Below are 23184 nucleotides of genomic sequence, written 5' to 3'. Positions count from 1 at the left end.
CATTAAAAAAAGCTCATATCTTACATATTCAAACCCACGAATGTTTAAATACCTAACATATTCAGAGCTGTATGACCAAAAAGGTAAAGTTTTTGTCGCGCCTGCGATGAAATTCGCGGAAGGCTAGACATAGGGGTTTCTGTTACTCCGTCGTCGTCGTTGACGGCGTAAACAATTGTTAACTTTTCTACTTAAGTCCGTTTGATATGAACTACTTATCAAATATCAATGATATTTTCTTCAAAGTTGCATTACTATCAGTACATATCAGTAAGACGACTATTTTCGAGGCCCTGCTAAGTTATGGTCCAGCAACTTTTAATTAATAAGCTATTTTCAATGTTAAGTTTTCTGCTTAAGTACTACTTGTGATAGATCAATATAACTTATATATAAAGTTGCATTAATATCAGTATTGATCAGTCTGATGACTATTTCGAGACCCTACCTCCTTGGTCACGGTCAAGTGACTCTGAATTTTATTAAATCAATGTTAGGTTGTTTAAGTCTTAAATCAGTTGGATAGGAACTACTTGTGATAATTCAATGGTATTTTCTATAAAGTTGCCTTACTATCAGTACATATCAGTTTGTCGACTATTTGAGGCCCTTCTCCCCTAGTTCACGATCCGATGACTTTCAATTAATTACCAATGGTCAATGTCAAGTTTTCTGCTTAAATAAGTTTGTTAGGAACTACCTATGATAGACAGGGATATTTTCTTTAACATGTGTATAAAATTGTATTACTATCAGTACATCTCAGTTTGTCTATCATTTTGAAGCGTTGCCCTCTATGTCATGGTCCAGCAACTTTGAATTAATTAGCAATGTTGCTGTCCATTAGACTGTCTTTTTCGGATTTCTATGTCGTTTACATTGGTCTCTGGTGGATAATTGTCGCCTTGGCAATCATACCGCATCTTTTTTAATTGAATACTACCCAATATAAAATAGGAAAATGTGTTATTCAGTTGTTCTTCTGATCAGATTGACATACTTGACGATTTTTCCAATGCAGTTACCAATAATGTGACAACCGAATAAGAATGCTATTAATAGAATATCAAAGATTTATCATTTATAGCGAATGAGCATTTATCTTCCTATTTTTCACATAACTATCAAACCTCTGCATTACATAGCGTTGTATCAATGCTTTTTTTCAAAGTAAGAGGACAGAGTAAAAAAAAAACAATCAAATAATTAATATTTGTGATATTTAAGACACGATACAGATACTATGATGTACGTGTGGTCAACAACGAGAGTATGGCATAACGGATTTCATTGTATCTCACAAATATATGAAAACAACAGTGAACATGACACATCATTCCATCTGTAATTACGTTTTTTACGCATAGATGCACAATCCTCGTTAAGTTCATTGTTAGGTTCGCCAGAATTCCAGTCAGTATAGGAAAGAGATGAATTGTCGGATTCCCAGACAAAATTAGATTCTCGTTCAGAATCATGTGCTCCAATCCAAACGTTATGTGTGTTGTTATCTATAAATAGATCATAAGCCTTATATATTCTAATTAATTGTAAAGACAAACCACATTGGAAAATAGATAAGATAATATGTCAGTTATTGGTTTAAGACTTTCAATAATCATTTGTTTCAAAATGTACTTAACATAACTTCTCATTCAAAAGAAAACATAATCATCAATATAAAACAATTTGACAATTAAAAAAAACCTAAAGTCTACAAGGAGCCTGTATTTATCACCTTGTATGTTTGCTTACCATTGATACAATGCGACACAGTTTTTGGTTTCAATGGAAACTGTGTGGCTCAAAGTCTTGTATTGATGATCATTATCAGTTGTTTTTTTCTCGATATTTTTAAAAGCGCTAAATTGAAAAATGGTTTTAACATTTTGGTTTAGGGGCAACAAGTCAGTCATATTGTTGCTTCATTTTTTGCTGTTCATACTTACAGTTTACATATCATAGTTTCAAGATATTAAATGGAAATCACTAAAATTAATTACACACCATCCTTTTACGGCAACTCATCAACTCATAGGGCTTAGGCCGATAATTTCGATCATTTGAACTTATTTGATAATTTTGTTTTACAATTTTTGGTTTTCCTGTATCTACTATAGTTTTAGCGTAAAACGCAAGCATATGAAATCATCGTCATTTAATGACTCAAATTAGAAGTTTACTAATAATATCGACACCGTTTAGTTACTTATTGATCACGTCATGCATTTGTGCTATTTACATTTTGTAATGTTTTTCAACATTATAGCAAAAAATGCAAGAAATTGGTAACAATCTTCTTTCAAGGGTTTAAATTCTCAAAAAAATACGACTGATCACTTCGATTATCACCTTTTTATGTAGATCCCTATTTGTTGATCATTTTAAATTTAAAGCGTCTCCCTAACATAATTTTCAAGATATCAAAGAACCCAAAGCGACAAATGATAACATTTGTATTTACGGAAAATGACACCTAAAATAGTCGACTGACCATTAGGTAATCTAATATATATTTAGATGTCTTCATGTCTATCATTTTAATTTGTAATTAAAAATTTCTCTCTATTTATCATACATTTTAAGATAAAAAGACAAGACCGCAAAAAGTCGTAAACACTTTAATCTAAGGGTAATGAATTATAAATGGAGTCGTCTGATAGTTTAATTGATATATTGACATTCTGAACATGGCTGTTATGTCAATTATCTCTACAACTTTTTTTCTTAATAATCGACAAAACATATATTTCATTCCTATGTCCTGATATTAACAATTGCGGTCACATTGGTAGGCCTGCGGATTCATCAGACACAAATAGTTATCTATATACTCTACACGTATGGTTGTATCAATATTTGGTTGCAATTGTCTTAGTTGTTTCAGAGAAAAGTTAAAACAAACGGTTAAAGTAAACTAACCATAACAGACGACAGACGAAGGGGAACGTATTAAATTTATCGGACGCCACCTGATGGCAAAAGCTCGCACTGATCTTTGGGGGATGTGAGCGAATGACAGATACTGATCGTTTCTGTATAGAATTGTCCTTTTATAAATTATAAAGAAATTAAGGTTTCAACTCCCTCAGGCTCCCTAAGTTGACCTTAGATGGATTTGGCTATATTTTTATGTCCTTTTTGGTCATATAGCTCTTCAACTGTTTCGGTTCTTATACATCCATGCTTTTCTAATATTCGGCTTTGAACGTTCCTGATGAAGGTAAACACAGAAAAGCGCTTCGGATGCATGAAATTTATAACGTGATCTTTTCATTTTTTCATATAAATATTCACCCCTGGCTTTTAAAACTCACCAGTTTGTATGTAAGATTTTAGGAACCAATTTTCAACAGCGTTGTCAATTTTCACAAGGTATCCTCCTTTTGTATGACAGTCAATCTAAGAAAAAAAGTTAAAAAAATCGATTTCACAAGCTTAAGATTTAATAACTCAAAATAAAATCTAGACAAGTGGGAATTAAAACAATTACGAAGGATTCGATGGGGTGAAAGTAGTGCATCACTTAATAAACAATAAAATTACCATGACAACAAATCAATAATGATAATATAAATTACAATGCTACACATGAACAAAATTTCTATTGTATAGATCAATCGAAGACCTTTAAAAACGAGATTCAACTCATGTTCTTATCAATTCAGAGTCACCTATCAATGATGAAATGAAATTGACTCAGTTTCATTGTTAGATTCAAAAAGTATGTTACGTAGAAAGTTTCTAATTGACAAATATTGTATGATGTATGTATGACCTCTGGAAGATATTTACACTTGCCAAATAAAGAATTATTTTTTTAACTAGCAATTATTCAGTTAGATATTCTTAAAGTAAATTTAATTTATACCTGGCATGTTTAGTGCGTTTTTACAACCACTGGATTGATGCCAATGATGAAGAAGTTTCGTCTCAGAGGGTTTCAACAGCTCAATTGTCAGCAAAACGTTGTTGACATGAAATAACATTAGTAAGGTCATTTTTTTGTGAATGTATAGTTTATTTATTTTTGAATAACAGGTTTTATAAGCCTTTTCAGTATTATAAACACCTTTTTGATTTTTGTTTTGTTTTTAGTGCTATTTAAATTTGTATTTGATTTCGTCTTTCCATTGCTTCGGTTCGATCACCACACATGTCTTATGTAGACGAACGACCTAATGGCTTACCAAATTATAAGTCAGGTATTTTAATCAGTTTTTTGTTATCAAATTTGTTAGAAATTATATGAAAAATAAAATTTACTGCCTTTGATAATTCTCTATAAACATTTCTTTCGCCAAATTAAAAAAAAAAAACAAGTACAGGTACACCCATACATTTTCCTGTGTATCATCAAAAATACAAAGCTCATAGTTAAGTACGCCAGATTCGCGTTCTGTCTCATACGACTCGTCCGTTATACTCGAATTAAAAAAGTTGTTAGACCATATCAAATGCGACATCAAATAGTATTGAAAACCGGAAATTTTGAAAAAAATGTGCCAAATGCAACTAAGGCTCACTTAAGTATTTTATAATCAATGCATTTACAGAACATGACCGTATCAACGATGTTCATGTCAACACAAACGTTCGGACTACTTAGTTGATGATATTCTCTGGACTAAACTTTAACCAACAGTGTTCCATTATAAACAATAAAATTAGAAGTATGCTCTGAAGCACCGTTGATCTTACCTTTGCATCATACCATGTCTTCCGTAATCTTAATTGAAAGTCATAACAACTGCTCATAAACCTTTGCCATCCATACCCGCAGCCAACTGCAGAAAAGATATTTTCTATCTTAACAAGAAGCATTAATTCAGTCCTTTTCTATAAATTATATAAATATCAGTTAAAAGTTTGCGCTTCTTACAGGATTTCATTGTTATATGGGTGGTACTTACAAAAAAGCACATGCACCACGTGTGTTTAATGGTTAAGTGTAAATCGTTTCTGCTTAAGTTTCACAAATACCATCATGACGTTAAAATGAACGAACATAGATATATTAGACAACAGTTGCCTTCAGTGCAGCAAAAACTGCACGTCCCTTCGGGACACCATAGATGCTATGTTTTTTAGGTTGTTTCATGTATTTTTTATTATCTTCGTAGTTTTGTGAGTTGTGGTTTGTCTTTATGTCTTTTTTCTTTTGATCATAGTATTGCCTTTCCCTTTTTGACTTATAGATTTAATTCCTCTTTAGTATATACTTCCTAATATTACTTTCTAAACAAGGTAAACATGTTAAATGTAAGAAGTGTCTATAATGATAAAGGAAGAACACAAGCTTATAAATGTTTGATATAGTATAATGTTCTCTGCAAATTCAATCAAAGAGTACACGTAACAAAAGTATCGTTATTTTAGGTTTATTGGGTAGGACATGCATACAGTCGAAGGGTAAGAAGACTGTGCTATAGAAATAAGAAGATGAGGTATGAGTGCCAATGAGATAACTCTCCATCCAAGTCCAGCAAGCGTGATGAGTATTTATACATCAAAACACCATAATATTGAATAAACAACTAAGAACGAAAGATCTAATAAACATGTGAAAGCTCTCTCACAGGCAAACAGAAAATTAGGAATGGAAAAGGGGAATGTGTCAAAGAGACAACAACCCGACCAAAGAGCAGAAAACAGCTCAAGGCCACCAATGGGTCTTTAACACAGCGAGAAAATCAAGCCCCCAGAGGCGGGCTTCAGCTGTCCCCTTAACAAAAATGTGTTATAGTTCAGTGAAAATGGACGTCACACTAAACTCTGAAACATATAAATGAACAAAAATGAAAAAACAAAAACCAAAAAAAAAAAACCCATAATTGCTACACTATAAGCACGGGGACACATTCTACTGCATCCACGCAGCACGAGCAACAAACCCTGCAGTAAATAGAAATACGATGATGTGGTATGAGTGCCAATGAGACAACTCGCCATTCAAGTCCAGCAAGCTTGAATGAGTATTTATACATCCAGACACCATAATATTGAATAAACAATTAAGAACAAAGATATAATAATCATGTGAAAGCTCTCTTACAGGCAAACAACCCATACATTTTTTTTGTAATTGCAAAATATAACGGCATATGAACTTTTTTCAATCATTTATTTCATATAATGTTATCTTGTTTTTCTAGAATAATTTTCAGCAGGGCTATATGGGAGTATCATTCAGCAGTATTCTCTTAACTTATTCCATTTGAACTTCTTTTTTTATGATTATATTGGCATGATAATTTTATCCTGCTATTTATTATTTCCTTTTTATGAATTAGAAATCTGTGTAAATACATGAATATCAACCATTTTGTTAAAACTTAAGATTACACTGATAAATGCAATAACAATTGCCAGTTCTCGAAAAGTTACCAAACCATGTGAGAAGTATTTTATGAGACAAATTGATATTTAAATTTTTTAAACACTTCTTACAAATGTTCCAGAAATACATGGCATGCGTTCACAAATCAGTAATATTTGTTTTTTACTAATATTTTAATCCCAAACATTACACTTAATCTAACCCTTACTTCAACCCTAACCCTAGGTCTGACCTTAACCCTAACTCTATGCCTAAACTTTAAACCTAATATATTAATCCTAACCATAGGTTTATCCTACTCACAACTTTAAAACAAACATAGGGATGCTAATTGCCACATTTCATCATGATCCGAAGTATTTTGTTAACTTACGTAATAAGTGAAACTGTCTCTCAAGATTCGAAGGGTTTACTGTCAATTGTTGTATCTGTCCTTCCAGTCTTGCACTTCTTTCTATATATGCTGAAATATTTGTTCTGATATTTAACAAATTTAAGATGTTAAATGAGTGATTCAAATCAGAATCAAACGTTTTATATCATATATATATTCGAAATGAAACCTCTCAGTGTATTGTTACCGTGCTGGTCAAAGATTTTAAAAACGATGTTTACTTCTTTTCTACATTACATCAATTTCGTCTTACATTAAGCAGGATGTGTTCATTAACATGTTCATAACCACATAAACATATTCATAACCTTATTAACATATTATAACCCCATTAACATGTCCATAACCACATTAACATGTTCATCACCACATTAACATGTTCATAACCACTTTAACATGTTCTAGTACTTGACAGGTATGTACTATTTATCAGTTATTAGTATAAAGCCTACCAAAGATATGATTTCTTCTAACTATATCATGATAGTGTTAAAAATGTAACATAAACGGATCCCTTTAGAAATATTTCTTAAGGCTTTTATAGACATCCAGATTAAGTTTCGATACTTGTTTATAATTTTATAATTTTAGTATGTTTTTGATATATCTGCTATCGCTTTAAACTATTGCATTTGAAATATTTGTATTGATATCTTATCAAATAAAGCTATCTATCTATCGAAATAACAAAACGCAAAATATGTCATTCTTCGCATAACATTTTCTTTGTTCTTGGGAGCTACTGACAGAAGGGATGGATGATTCTAAGCTGAACTCTTAATTCGAGGGAAACTTGCAACACCATTTAATTTTAGTTCCCCGCCTTCCGCAGATCATTTAACACTTGTTTAAAACAACCAAATGACGTGTAATTGTACCCGTTTTTTTTTCCTCAACCGAAATATTTACATAGACTGCAACAATACGACATAATTATACCATTGCATTTTTTAAAATATTTTTGTCTTCATTTTCTAGTAAAAAATGTATTGAATATTCCTTCAATGACATGTTAAATTACAGATTATTTCAGAGTAACTAATTCTGTCTTAGATTGATGATTTCTTTCCTTCTCATACTATTGTGTTAAAACGCAATTAAACTTGTTTGCGTACATATATTTATGCAAATTTTGTCATGGGATTTTTAAGTACAGTCTTCAAATGAGGGTTAATACAGAACTCATCATCAAAACTATATTTTCAGAATTTTCGAAAGAAATGCACCTCAACTTTGTACTTAAATTTGCCTTTAAACTGTTGTGAATCGAGCGCCACTAATGAGTCTTTTTTAGACAAAGAGCGTTCCTGGTGTACCAAACTATATCCTTGTATATTTTATGACTTTTTACAACTTGATGTTAAAAATAGAATCTAAAGTATTGAAAATAATATACTCAGATATTTTAGCCTCAACAAACAGTTTATAATAAACTAACATTGTTGCCAACAATGAACCTTTTTTTGTGGTACGAAAATGAATATTCCCTTAAATTAAATCAATACGGATAAAGTAATCAATAATCCTACATCTCCAGGAGATCCCTTTTTGCCTTTTTGTCAATTTTGGTCCTGCATTCAATACATTTAAATAAGAACCCGCATTTTAATTAAACATCTACTCTTTTTTACAATGAAAACTTAAACAAAAAGTACAATTTTTCAATTATTTTCTATTTTGTAATGCAGAAATGAAATATGAGATACCAAGATTGAAAACAGACTTGTCGTCAACGAAGGATATATAATATTGTGTCTAACAGCTAGGACAAACGACATAAAAACGAAAGGTTAAGCAATATGTTCCCAAAACAAGATAAACAGTCCCAATCGGAATAGTCATTACATTATTTCAATGTTTCTATACATTATCAAACCTTCACTGGAAGTAATTGTATGTTTTTCGTGATTGTAAATATAAGCCTCACTACGACATTTGTATGGCAATATAATAACAAAAACATGTAAGGTTAATTGGATTTTTTCAGGAAAAGTTAGCGTTTGCTTGGAAAAACGTCAGAAACATGAGTAGTGAGTAGTCCCAATATTCTATTATGTTTCAAAAATGTATTAAAAAACGAATGCAACACGTAATAAGTTTTAACTTAGATATCTTTTTAAGCTATATCAATTTCAATGACAAATTAACGACTTGAATCGATACATTTAAAGTTATGTCTCAATCTGCAATAAGGTTCATTTTCTTTCTATTAAATTGAAAACAATATAATTTTTATCCTAATGATTTGTCTGTATTTGGATTTATCACCCTGTACAAAATACGTTTGTCTTTCTATATGATAGTGGTTATTTTATCTACCTAGTTCCCTGTAAAGCCAATTGGTTATACACTTTTTGTAAAATTTGAAACAATAAACATGATAAATGTTATCCCATGAATTAAAAATAAGTTAAAAATTGAAACATTCTTACCATTGAAATGCATGACAATGAATGCAACTGCAACTGATAAACAAATCAACTGCATTACAATCAGGAGCACAAATAATTTATTTCTCTTCCTATTTGCTTTAAAAAAGTCAGCAAGTTTATTATTCTTCACATTAGTTTGCGTACTATATTCGCAGTTTGATGCATTCTATTCTTCCATTGGTAGTTCATATACATTTTCAACTTGTTCACCCATTTTCAATCAAAGTTTTCTTGAGAATGACTTTAAAAGTTCAGTAAACTTTATACATTAGAGTTTCTTTTATATTTAAATAAATCTGTTTTAGCTTAAATTGTTATGTCCAAAATAGAAAACTCCTTGTGTCAAATGACACATACTTATGTAATACTTCCTTGTGTGAATCATTTATTGTATTCTAAAAAGGTGCATTCCCCTGAAAGAAATACATTAAAACAGTTTAACATTCTAAAAAAGACAACAGTTCACAAGCATTGCTTGCAATCCATTGCTAGTAAATAAAAAAAATTTTTTGTAAATTTGGTACGTCATAGGTTTACCTCCTTGATGAACGCTCAAACCAAATTTAAAGAAATATTTATTTGAAAGCCTAAGAAATTTGCCGTAATATAGAATCTTGTTCATACTGTACAGTCATGTTTTATGGAAAGGGGGAGCTTCAAAAAATTCTTTTTTTTTGTAATCTATCTATCTGTTTAACTTTTCCAAATCCTATTGCTACCGGTTTATTGACATTCTAACTTCTACATATCTAGCAAAATATCCTTACGATAAAATCAAATAAGATGATGCGGTATAATTGTCAATGAGATTACTATTCTCCCAAGACAAAAAAAAAAAAAATTTTCTGAATAACCATGGGCACTGTACGGTATTTAACAATAAGCTAAAACCCATACTATATGGTAAGTTATAAAAAAAAAATAGCTAAACACAATTAAATGGAAAACTCATATAATAGACATCAACCAAGTACAGGCTCCTTACTGAGGACAGGCACTACAAAAAGGTATCATACTCAATCAAGTATATCATGTATATGAACGCTAACATCTCCCCCTAATATGAAACAGTGGTTTAACAGCACAAGATTAACACAAATTATAAAATCAATAGAAAAAGACTGATCAGATCGACACTTAGCACACAAAAGAACCTTTACAAAAAGAATAGAATAGAATCTAAAGTATTGAAAATAATATACTCGGATATCCCGATATAAGTGTGATCGCGTTTTCATTACTTTTTTCGTTCTTGCGTAAAAATTAATTCATCAAAATACACAAAATCTACAAGACAACATTGCCAGAGAAAAAAAAATCCATTATTTATGTGTTTTTCATATATTATAAAGAGATTATTGTTCTTTTTATTAATGTTATATTGTATATTTTATTTTGAATTGATGGTATATGGTACAACTTAGTAAAATGGATGCAAATGTAAACAATAAGAAAGGGTTGCGAGTGCTTGACGAAACTCTTTAAAAACTAGTCATACACACATACTTAATTGTTCTTAACATGTTTTCACTTCCGTAACTCCCTTTTTGCACTAAAAAAAGAAATACACAGCAAATGAAAAATGTCAATAATCGGGGTACAGCAGTCAACATTGTGTGATTATCTTAATCACGATAAAAAAACAATGTCGACAAAGAAAAGCAAAATGGCATGTAGACACTCTATAGACTAATCACATAAGCAAAAATGAAAGACAAGAATAAAAAAAATGACCATAGCACAATAACACAATGGCGGGATGTATAAATACCGAGACACGCCAAAAGGATATTACCAAAAATTGACTAAATATTAAAGGTTAAAAATATACAAAAACAAATAAAAAGAACACGATAACACTTAATTGAGATGATAAACAACACCAGTACCTAGAATCTATACTTCATGACCATCATGTATTATTTGTTAAGTTGATACTGAATATTTATCAACAAGATCTTGAAACAACTAATATTTTTCTGTTAAAGGACAACCAGCTGAATCGCCCTGAATATAATGACAATAACGCTTTATAAAGTGTATGCGTCCGAAGCGCCCTTCTTGATCTACCTTGAACCAAAAATGATCAAAACCAAATATTTGAAAGCCAAAGATACAAGAAAACCGAAACATTTGAAGAGCTATATTACCCAAAGGAACCTAAAACTATATCTAAATCCATTTAAGGTAAACTTTGCCTGAAGGTATTGTCATCTTACATATAACGATGTATCTTTAACCATACATGACACTTTCTTTTGAATTTGTTCATCAAATAATTTCTTTAAAAAATTAAGTGTAGGAATATGGTAACCATTCAAATACACAAAAACGACTGCAATCACCATGTAAAAAAAAATCAGCTGCACTACTACAAACGCTGACATAATCTCTATTTCTACTCCCTTTGTGAATTAAGGCAAGTATATTTTCCCTTTTTTGGAGGTAATGTTCCTTTTGCCTCTTTTTACGGTGTTTTTTTATTTCAAAACTTGCTCACTATGTCTGTGTCTGTTATATGTTTCTTTGGCAATCGCATGGCAGTCAGCAGGGTTTAAGAACATCCATTGTTTGACCTGCTAGTCAAATGCGCTTTGTTAAAATATACTTTTTCACATTTTTGGTCTTTTGGAAAATGTTGTTTGTGCTGTATTTAGACCCCTCTACCAAGAAATTTGTTTTGCATGCACACGTATAAAAATTGCGGTTTGTATCCAACGCAATCATAGGTTTGAACGTTGTTTTCAATTTAGACTTGTTTATATTTTTTTCGTTTGGGCTTGTATTATATCTGCTTTCGGGTTTATATAATCCGTTCATCCTATTTCGACTCTTCAAAATAGACAACACCTTTGAAAATGACTTTTTGAAATCACTTGCAAAAGGTATACTTACATACTTCAATTAAAATCTAATAATCGTCATCTTTTAAAGATGAAAATTTGTCCAGATAGTATCAAATTCAAACGAATCAATTTTGACAAAACAGGAAAACACAGAATACCTAAGAAATTGTTAACATATGAAAATATAATAGAGATAGAGATGGGGGAGAGAGAGAGAGGGAGATTCCAATTTCCTGCCTAAGCGTACATTTCAATAACTTACTTCATTTGAGATAAGAATGGAAGTCACATTTGGATCGGAGCACATGATTCAATCCGGGAATCTCATTTTGTGTGGAGAGCTGACAATACAGGTGTTACTTTTACCGACTGGGGATCTCGCCAGCCTGATAATTTGAGAAATGGCGAAGATTGTGTTCATTTAGACCAAAGCATGACAAACACTGGAAATGATGTTAGTTGTTCACAGAAATTAGGATACATTTGTGAAAAAACAATAAATACCTTGAGAATCAAACTGAAAAGTTGGAAGAAAAACAATCGAAATAACGGTCGGTGTTCATGACAACTTTTGAGTCATTTCATTGTACTGCACTATGAACGAGCATTTATATAGTTTAAATACATACGAATCTCCGAAAAAGCCTTATACTAATTACAAACTCGTTAAACAATGCCTGTCAAATGAGATTTATTAAAAATATATGTTAACATCACATCAACGGAAGTTCATATTACAAGAGCTTACTTTAAATTGTACATTCACTTGCATGTTATTGTTTTCGGCAAAATAGATACTTTATTACAAGTGCCCTTATAAAAGGTACTATCAAATATTTGGCAACAGTAGTCTTCCGATGTTCAAATCATCTCATACATTGATTAAGAAGATATAATCTAAGGTAACAGACACAATCTGTTACTACCATTGTTCTAAAAACCTAATTATTTGATGTTAAACATGAAGTAGTACATATTATGAAATTATTCTCTGAATTCATAAAGTGTTATTTTCGTTTACAACTTCTGCAAAGTTCAGGATTTCAACAGAATGTAAGTATTTTTTAAAACTCAGATGTAAGGTGCTTATTTGTTCGATGTCCCCAACTCCTAAGGGGAGTCATAAACTTCATTTGAACAGGATGTTTAGTTATTAATGATAACTTCTAATTTAGCAGACCATGTATAATTTTATCTGTTCATCTATATCTTCAAATGAGATATCGTTAACACTGAAATGCCTCAAATCACTATAGAGAAGTCTATACAGGATTCCTATCCTACGATGTCAAAAACAAAGTATATAAATCTTTGCATCGTATTTACATAATGGTGGACAATGTTAAACTACTCTTATTATGAGAAAACACGCTTTACATTTCAGTGTATCTTGTCTGGCTACATACAGTAATAACTATAGTATTGTAAGACAAAATAGAGAAAAAAACTTCATTTCAAAAGGAAGTATAAAACTATTGTTCTATTGAAATCATCTCCCTTGTTAATATCAAACAAAAGAAATGATAGATAAGTTACAGATAAAACAGTGGAAAACCCTTGTTTTTATAGAGCAAACATTCTTTAGAATATATATAAAAGTCACTGCATTGTTAATTCATTCTGAAGAAATTTTTAAAATAAAAATGGGTGATAAAGTTGAACATGTATGATATACCGATGGAATACCAGAATACATCAAACCACGAATACAGTACCTAAACTAAAGTGTGGAATGATAAACATGCTGAAACTTGTAAATCAAATAGGAAAAGAGATAAATTAATGATTGTTCTGATAGTAATGCAGTTGATTTGTTTATCAGTGTCAGCTGCATTCAGTATCTTGCATTTCAATGATAAGCATGTTTCACTTTTAAACTTATTTTTAATTTAGGGAACATTTTTTTAAGTCAAAGTATTCACAAAATACAAAACAACAATGGGTTTAAAAGAAAGAGTGCAGATTGAATAAAAACAGAAGGAAAGTTAATATCTTAATTTCCGAGTCTCTACAGAAATTGTGTTTTCTGACATGCTAATAGACTCAAATACAGAAAAAAAAAAACTAATTGATATCAAATAGTACTCTTTTCACATTAATTGAAATGTAAATGAAGCTCTTTGCAAATGATTTTTGTCTTAGACAGACATAATAATAAAGGATTTTAATGAATATCGTAAAGATGTCTTTAAAATGGATATTTATTAAAGGTAGATCATTTTTAGAAAAAGGTTTCAGAAAAAAAAAAAATTGGACTACACGTGCTTCCATCTTCTTTAAACAAACACTTCAATGATTATTTTTTAATTGTCAAAAATATTTCGAAGTCATGCAGTGAAACATAGATATACAATCAGGAAAAATTTCCAGTTCTTCTACTCTTATACTATATACAGCAGAATCAGTGTAAATTCAAATAACAATGCATGAAAAAGGCAACATTAGTTTACGGATTGATGTTCGAATCGTATGAATCCATCCAGAGCGTTCAAATCAAGGTTAAATACAGAACTGAGGAAAGGGAGTAAAATTGGGCGTGTCGAAAGAGTAAATAACGCATGTATCATCCGTCATACAAATCTACACTCTGTCCAAATATCACATAAGGTAATAGGTTATATTGGTCAATTTACAGATCAGGCGACTATTCTGACAACTTAAAAGATCTAAGACCGCGAAACATGTCACCAGTGAGTTGAGAAAAATACACGCCGTATCGGTCAACCGATTCGTGATGGTGACCGCAAGAAAATAATGCACATGAAATATTGAGACGAAAGAGATATACATTCACGAAAAAACTTCAGATTTTTGGCCCAAGAAAACCAGTGATTTTACAGAAATGCTTGAGAGGATGTTTCAATACACTATTAATCTTAAACCACTCAGTTTTCTCATTGGTGAAAAATAGATTACATCTGAAGTTTGTGATGTGGGGTTTTCACCAATGACATCCCAAACCAAAGTCATGAAAACCAAAAGGCACCTGCAAGTCAATATATGTTCTTTACCAACAGACAAATATTATACCGATATGATATACTCGTATATTTTCTAGGATTGATTGATTGGTACATCCGGCTTAGTATAAGACCGACGGGCTTAATCGCATTTCAACCTGTTACTTCACAACTGGCATCTGAAGATCGTGTTATCTTACTATGAATCAATCATTTTACTCCGAATCAAACTGTCTTTGCTATTGTCCCTATATGCTGGTTGCGTGGCATTTAAGCAATAAATACCAAATTGAATGTTCAACTGTTTCGCTTAATAGTTAGAGACATGCGATCAGTTGCTCAATTAGGCAGAGAAAGAAGACTTGACGGCTTACGCAGATGGAAACCTAATGACAACTGTGAATACATATACCAGGCATCTGATCAAAATCATCGGATGCTGACTGACTATTGCTTATTTGTTTTAAATGTCATTATTGTAACACCTCCGTTCGCCTGTCAACTATGAAAATAAGAAGATGTGGTATGATTGCCAATGAGACAAAAGAGGGACGAAAGATACCAGAGGGACAGTCAAACTCATAGATCGAAAACAAACTGACAACGCCATGGCCAAAAATAAAAAGACAAACAGACAAATATTAGTACAGATGACACAACATAGAAAACTAAAGACTAAGCAACACGAACCCCACCAAAAACTGGGGGTGATCTCATGTGCTCCGGAAGGGTAAGCAGATCCTGCTCCACCTGTGGCACCCGTCGTGTTGCTTATGTTATTACAAATCCGGTAAATAGTCTAATTCGGTAGGTCATATTCGTGAAAAGGGAAGGGTATTGTAGTTACGACATAAGGAACATATCCGATATCATCTGTGAAACAGTTATTCCATAACGGTCAACCAACTCGTGATGGCGTCCGTAAAATTTACGAAGGGATGATTTCAACTTCACCATTTGGAACTCTTGGTACTCTCCACCAGAGACCACATTACGTAGAACAAGTCTATTACATTTGAAGATAATACTTCATGCGTTCAAGTTGACTTTTCTTACTTTCAATTGATTAGGTTATTCCAGAAACACGAGTCTTATGCAAGCATTTGACAATAAACTAGTCAAATCTTACCAGCATCAACAGACAACTTCATTTATCACTTAAGTTAACAAAATACTCCAGTAGTTTGTATCAAGATTAAAGCTTGCATTAGCCATCATAATGTCTGTAATCTCGGTTAGGGTTGGGATTAGGCATGCGATAGGGTTAAGGTTAGAGTTAGGGTTAGGATTGGGGTATGGGTTAGATTTAACGTAATGATTTTGGAATAACATATTAGCAAAAAAAAACTGATACCGATTTTCGAGCGCATATCACGAGTTTCTAGAAATTTTTGAAGAAGTTTCTAGATATATATAAAGATGGCAGTTTATCTCATACATTACTTCTCATAAGGGTTGGTAACTTTTCGAGAATGCAAATTGCACATGTGTTTAACAAATGAATGTCATCTTAGGTTTAATAAGAAAAGTTAATATTTCCTGTCTTTAAAACATTTCTTAATTCTAAAGCAAGAAAACAATAAATATCAAGATTCAAGCATTACGCCAATAAAAGTAAAAGAAAAAAAGTTTTAACGGAATGAATATCGAGACTTCTGGTGACTTTTATTTCCATAGTGTTATAATGAATGTTATCCCATAATACGAAATAAAAATATATGAAATAATGAATACACAATGTCCATATGACATTCTTCTCATACGACGAGCGAATTCATGTCCTATCTAACAATAATGAATTAAAAATACAAATAAGAAGATGCGGTATGATTGCCAATGAGACATTATCCACCACAGTTCAAATGAAGTGGATGTAAGCAATTATAGGCAACCGTACAGCCTTTAACAATGAGAAAAACACATAACGTATAGTCTACTATAAAAGGCCTCGAATGTTTGCTTCTTTTTTGCTTTGCCTTATGTCGGATACTAGACGATACACGCAGATACTAATTGAGAGAAAAGAACGTTTGTACAACATCAATGAACTATTCAAATTTTAACTTTGAAAGGCACGGGCATATCCAGTTGCCCGTCTCTGTTATTGATATTTGCTTGTACTCTTTTGATTGATTTGGCGGATAAACTATTTTACCCTATTAAAAAGTAAGCTTGTATTCATCCTTAATCATGTTTATATGAAAGACAAATTTGACATTAAACTTGTTTTGAAGTTACAGAAAGCAAGTAGACACTATAGAGACAATTAAATAAATCATTAGTAAAAAAAGAAAGACAATAATATTACCAATAGATAAAAGACTATTTGACAAACGACATTTCACAAAACTACGCAGACAAATCTCAACAGCATGAATCCAACTCAAAATTCAGCTACTGAGGTGTTCTTCGGGAAACTGTTGTGTTGCTTTTTCAACGACAAAAGCTCGCATTTGGTATTAAGTAATGTTATCCAAAGGTCTGAAATATCGTGAGCCTAAATCCATCAATTGGAAATACAACTTTAAAATATTTATGGATTCAGTCGAGGAGTATGCCAGGCAATGGGCTAAACGCGAGAAAAAAGACGTAGATACTCTTTCCGAATGGATAAAAGCTGTGAGGTCGTTGATACAAATCCGAATTAAGAAACTAAATGGGTCTATCAATACCCGCGCTACGTCATGCAATTTTTAAAGACCCAAATGTTGCAAAGCACTTGTCCTACCTCCATGACAAATATGTTGTTGTCCCCGCAGATAAAGCCTGAAACAACATCGTGTTTGTGTGTAAAATTATTACATAAACTGCTTGATAAATGAATTAGGTATTGACAATTCAATAAGAAACTCAACATATACCCTCACGACACTTACCAAAGAGAAAATCCTGGATAAGCATAGGTCTGTTCTATGTTCCTTTGGAATTTCAACTAAAGATGAGGAACTGGATCTTCCATCACTGTATTGGATACCTAAACTACATAAGTGTCCTTACAAACAACGGTATATGGCTGGGTCTTCCAAGTGCTCCACGAAACCTCTTTCTAAATTATTAACATCTATTTTATCAGCAATCAAAGCCGGGCTCCTAAGTTATTGTGAAACTGCCTATTCTAGAGGTGGCGTGAATCAGATGTAGATACTAAAAAATTCCAAAGATCTTTTAGAGTACATACAATCTAAGACTCTCTCATCTTGCAATAGTATTAAAACATTTGACTTTTCTACACTTTACACAAGTATTCCCCATTCCAAACTAAAAGACAAATTGAAAGTGTTGGTATTACTTTGTTTCATTAAAAAGAATGGCGAACGTAGATACAAGTATCTTGTCTTGGGGAGGGATAAATCCTACTTTGTAAAGAATCACTCTGATTCAAACAAAAAATTCTCTGAAACTGACATTATCAAGATGCTTGATTTCTTGATTGACAACATATTTGTTACGTTTGGAGGACGTGTTTTTCAACATACTGTCGGAATTCCAATGGGAATCAATTGTGCCCCTTTTCTTGCCGACTTGTTTCTTTATTATTATGAAGCTGACTTCATGCAGAAACTTCTTAGGAAGAAAAATAAGAAGTTAGCAATATCCTTTAACTTTACGTTCCGCTATATAGATGATGTTCTCTCACTAAATAATACATAATTTGGTGACTATGTTGAACAAATCTATCCCATCGAACTAGAGATAAAGGATACTGCAGATACAGTTAAGTCTGCCTCATATCTTGACTTATATCTAGAAATTGACAATGAGGGTCGGTTGAAAACAAAACTTTACGACAAAAGAGATGATTTCAGCTTCCCAATTGTGAACTTTCCATTTCTATGTAGCAACATTCCAGCAGCGCCTGCATACGGAGTATATATCTCCCAATTGATACGATATTCCCGGGTTTGTATTTCCTATCATGATATCCTTGATAGAGGATTGCTGCTTACAAGGAAGCTATTAAACCAAGAGTTCCAAATGGTGAAGTTGAAATCATCCCTTCGTAAATTTTACGGACGCCATCACGAGTTGGTTGACCGTTATGGAATAACCGTTTCACAGATGATATCGGATATGTTCCTTATGTCGTAACTACAATATCCTTCCCTTTTCACGAATATGACCTACCGAATTAGACTATTTACCGGATTTGTAATAACATAAGCAACACGACGGGTGCCACATGTGGAGCAGGATCTGCTTACCTTTCCGGAGCACCCGAGATCACCCCCAGTTTTTTGGGGGGTTCGTGTTGCTTAGATTTTAGTTTTCTATGTTATGTCATCTGTACTATTATTTGTCTGTTTGTCTTTTTATTTTTGGCCATGGCGTTGTCGGTTTGTTTTCGATCTACGAGTTTGACTGTCTCTCTGGTATCTTTCGTCCCACTTGTATATGTGGGAATTATCTTTTGACATATGCGTGGTCGTTTATTATAGTCAACCACATAATGGTGTCCGTAAAACCTAACTTAAGGAGAATCAATCTACACTTGAACATTACAAACATGCAACCCTCTAACAATGAAATCCTGTAAAGCGGGAGCACAAACATTCGTATGATCTGACATATATAAATATTCAATATGAAGATGATTAATGGAATTTTCTTGTTAAATATATTTTTGTCAGTTAAGACACTTGGTTGTGGGTATGGAAGGAGACAGAGTTTATGAGCAGTCGTTATGACTTTCAATCAAAATTTGAGGAGACTTAGTTTGATGCAAAGGTAAAATCAACGGTGCATCACATAGTATAACTTATTTTATCTTTTATAGTGTTACAATGTTGATGGACTTTCCGTTCACGAGGGTTCGACCAGCCCATGGCCAGTAGTCAACACTATTGTGTTGACATGAAATATTTTTGATACGATCATATCCTTAAATTCAGTGGTTATTAAATGTTGAATTATTTGAAGCAATTAGGTTTTCTATCCTAAGGCATAATGAGCCTCCGTTGTTTTAACCAAATCTTTTCTGAATTTTTGTCTAAGTGCCTCTAACGTCTTGTTTGATTTGACCTTATAATTATTTAAATTCAAACGCAACTGATGAGTCCTATGTAGAAGAAACACGTGTTTCCCTTATCACTTACGTTGTATTTTCAGCCAAACTGGGGTTACTTATCTCCGTGACTGACTTTGCCTCTTAAGCCCTCTTCACCTTTAAGTAGCACTTCTATTGAAAATTTGTCTTTCAGAAAAAAAATGAATTTCATCAGACTTAAAATATAAAAAGAAGGCCTATATGGATAAAAGTGGATGTGACTCATTGAGACCGCATTCACACGAAACACAACATGAATGATATGGTTCAACATACGATATTACACAATAGGCAAATCATTATACAACTTTTCAACTCTAAATCGCTGAAAATCTTAAATAATTTTGAGAAAATTAAACAGATATCATCCAAGATCAGCCACAGCGGCAAATTCCTCTTGGGAAAAGGAAAAAAAAACGAAAAAAAACATTAAAATATACCAAAAAGTAACACATTTCTAGCTTTATGAATTGTGACAGACATGTGAACATGTGACGGGGATATTCAATATTTGTAAAACTCCACCGTCCTCCGTTTAATCTCCGTCATTTGAATAACAATCCGGTTTTAACGAACATACTATATCTATCAGTACGGCAAACATTAATATTAAAACCAAGTTGCACATTTATATTGTTGCAAAATATTCCCGCTTTAAAAGTCTTCGGTTTGTAAAATGTTGAGGAGCCAAACTTTTTTATCCATTTTAAAATTTGACGCCGCTTCTTTAATCTGTCATCCTAATTTAAAGTTAAGAGGTAGTAGTTGGTATTCAAAGTATTGACGATTTTGTATAATTATTTGATTACCTAACTGTATCTCAAAAATACGTTTATTTTTAATTTTTATTAGCACTAGTTTTATAAGCCAATGTTAAAAAACACGAAAGTGAGGATAAACAAAAATTGAATAGGTGTTATTTACCAGACGTACAATGAATTTAACTGTCTCGGTGGTGTGTTGGTAGCGTGCTTGCCTCGATTGCGACAGGATGCGGGTTTTAAATTCCGGCAAGATCAAACTAAAATCTATCGCCACTTAGGAGATTGGCCGGCTCGCTGTAAGGATAATATGTCTGGGTAGAATGACAGGTTCAACATCCATCCAAGGTCATCATTACACAATGAATATGAAACAGGCGTTGGAAAAATTATTTGGTGATCTCCCGTTTATCATAAAACAATCTTCGTTCGATAATAACAAATAAAATGAAATATAATTTATGTATGTATTCATAAGTATTGAGATAAGTAGATACTTCTGAAAAGTGTGAAAAGCTAGTCAGGATGTTCCTTTCAAAAACTAATTAAGAATGAATTTAGATATTTGTCATAATGAAAGACCGGTAATTACATGTTTTTAAATAAACAACGCAAACGATATGGTTCATTTATCTCATATAACACTTGCATTTCTCATTTGATATTAATTGATGTGCCATCTTCTGTTATAGAAGACATATTAAATTGTAGAATTATGATGTTCTACAATTTAGTACAGAATCATGTACATAAACTTTCAACTTGAACTTACTTTATTGTTACACCTGTTTGCCATTTGTCGCCGACAGGGCCCTTACTTCTTATTGAACCCATGCTAACGTTGATACCATGATTGCCATGTTCACTATTTAATCAAGGAAGCCAATTATCTCCATTTAGACCGTTAACACATCTCGATTCTTTTTTCAATCAACCTCTGCTCCCAGATGACAAAGTAGATCAGTTGGCCCTTATTGTTTTTGGATCTCGTTCACCAACCGCACATTTGTCTTCATTTGGACCTCTTGCGCCATGTGTCTCCCATAACGCGTTTCGATCCAATTGAACCTAGTTCTACGATATTTCCTCTGTCACACTTTGCACCAGTTTGTGCATTTTTCTCTTATTGGTCATTTTTACCTTTTATACTTTTTGTCTTTGTAACTATTGGTCTTTTTTTCTCCTATTAGACCTTCACTCCGATTTGTCTCAAATTTTACCTTTTACTCCTTGATCGCCTTTATGTCTCTTTGTTTCACTTGTCCGTCCCTTGTCACACACATTACCTAAATAACTGGGAGAACCATGTCGTCTCTAAAGCTATTTTCGACTTCAGAGAGATGTTTAATTTCACTTTTACCTTTGATAAATTTAAGAACATATGATCAACTTAAAATGCTACAATGATGTAGATATGACTTTTAATCAACTTGCAGAGTGATAAATTTTACCCTTTGCAGCGTATTTTCTAGAATTTCTTTTTTCTTCGTGTGAACTGTTGTTTGTCTGTTATTCATATTTCCTTCTTTGGAGTTTTTTTTTGTTTTTTATCGACTTGTGGTTCTCGTGGTCACTTGGTATTTCCCCCTTTTTATCATTTTATTTTTTTTTTCATTTCTGAAGAAAAAACAAAAGATGTAAGAAAATCTCTTTCACAATCGTTAATGTTTCTTTGAATTAACTTTCTTATCTTGTTATTCTGTAAAATTTCTTTACTTCCGATTTACACTTTTTTTTCAAATGAATGGCTGTCAAAAGAATCGCATCATAGAGAAAAATCAATGAAACAACAGAAGGTGATCAACAAGTAAGCATAAATAAATATACATGCATGCACTTATTTTGCGATTTAGATTTGCTTGTAAATGTTAATACCCCCTCCGTCCCTAGATACCTAATAATAAAGACTTACACAAATTTAATAAGTGTATGGTATGTCAGTGTAATTTAGTTCAAAAACAAAATAAAAACCGACGTTATTTTGTCTCTGGTGGGTAGTTGTCTCATTGGCAATTGTACCACAACTTTTTTTATTTTTAAATCAAATATCAGATGATTGACAGTGTTAATTACCTAATCATGCTAATTGATGTGATAACTAGTCTTTGAAACCGGAAGTATTCGATGTCAGTTAAAGAAATACCTGCTATTCTAATCTTGAAGTCGTTTACGTCTAGTACACTGAAATATAATGCAAAAAGTATCAAAATCAAGTACAATTCACCTATATAAAACACATTAATATAATTCTGACTCCCATCCTGTCCTTTCGACAAATATGTTGCGATTAAAAGTCAAAATGTTATTAGAATCAAGAGACAAGATAAAAATAAAACAGATAACGAAATATGTTATGCCCTAACACAAAGATGCTTTACGCCGTATATGACATAACTTTTTGGAATTG

At 32.3% G+C, this 23184-nt stretch overlaps 1 protein-coding gene across 1 annotated transcript; it reads right to left on the bottom strand.

Annotated features, from left to right (window-relative positions):
- Positions 1–1203: 1203 nt before the first annotated feature.
- On the bottom strand, positions 1204–9417 carry LOC127721424 (perlucin-like protein). The gene is made up of 5 exons (XM_052228146.1): positions 9167–9417; positions 6714–6803; positions 4702–4787; positions 3318–3402; positions 1204–1511 (listed from the first exon to the last, which is right to left on the bottom strand). Exons 1-5 carry the CDS (start codon positions 9219–9221, stop codon positions 1288–1290), a joined length of 540 nt encoding a protein of 179 aa, XP_052084106.1. The 5' UTR covers positions 9222–9417; the 3' UTR covers positions 1204–1287.
- Between the last annotated feature and the right edge of the window lie 13767 nt (positions 9418–23184).

Source organism: Mytilus californianus, unplaced genomic scaffold (genome assembly GCF_021869535.1).
Source record: "Mytilus californianus isolate M0D057914Y unplaced genomic scaffold, xbMytCali1.0.p SCAF_12, whole genome shotgun sequence".
NCBI lineage: Eukaryota > Metazoa > Mollusca > Bivalvia > Mytilida > Mytilidae > Mytilus > Mytilus californianus.
This window is presented reverse-complemented; position numbering and strand designations above follow the sequence as displayed.

Bases quoted from the DNA above. Each gene is read 5' to 3' on its own strand.
- LOC127721424 (XM_052228146.1), bottom strand. From the start codon at position 9,221: ATGCAGTTGATTTGTTTATCAGTTGCAGTTGCATTCATTGTCATGCAT. The intron at 6,804-9,166 runs GTAAGAATGTTT...CAAATATTTCAG, and splicing joins CATTGTCATGCATTTCAATG to CATATATAGAAAGAAGTGCA. The intron at 3,403-4,701 runs GTAAGATCAACG...TTTTTTTCTTAG, and splicing joins AGACATGGTATGATGCAAAG to ATTGACTGTCATACAAAAGG.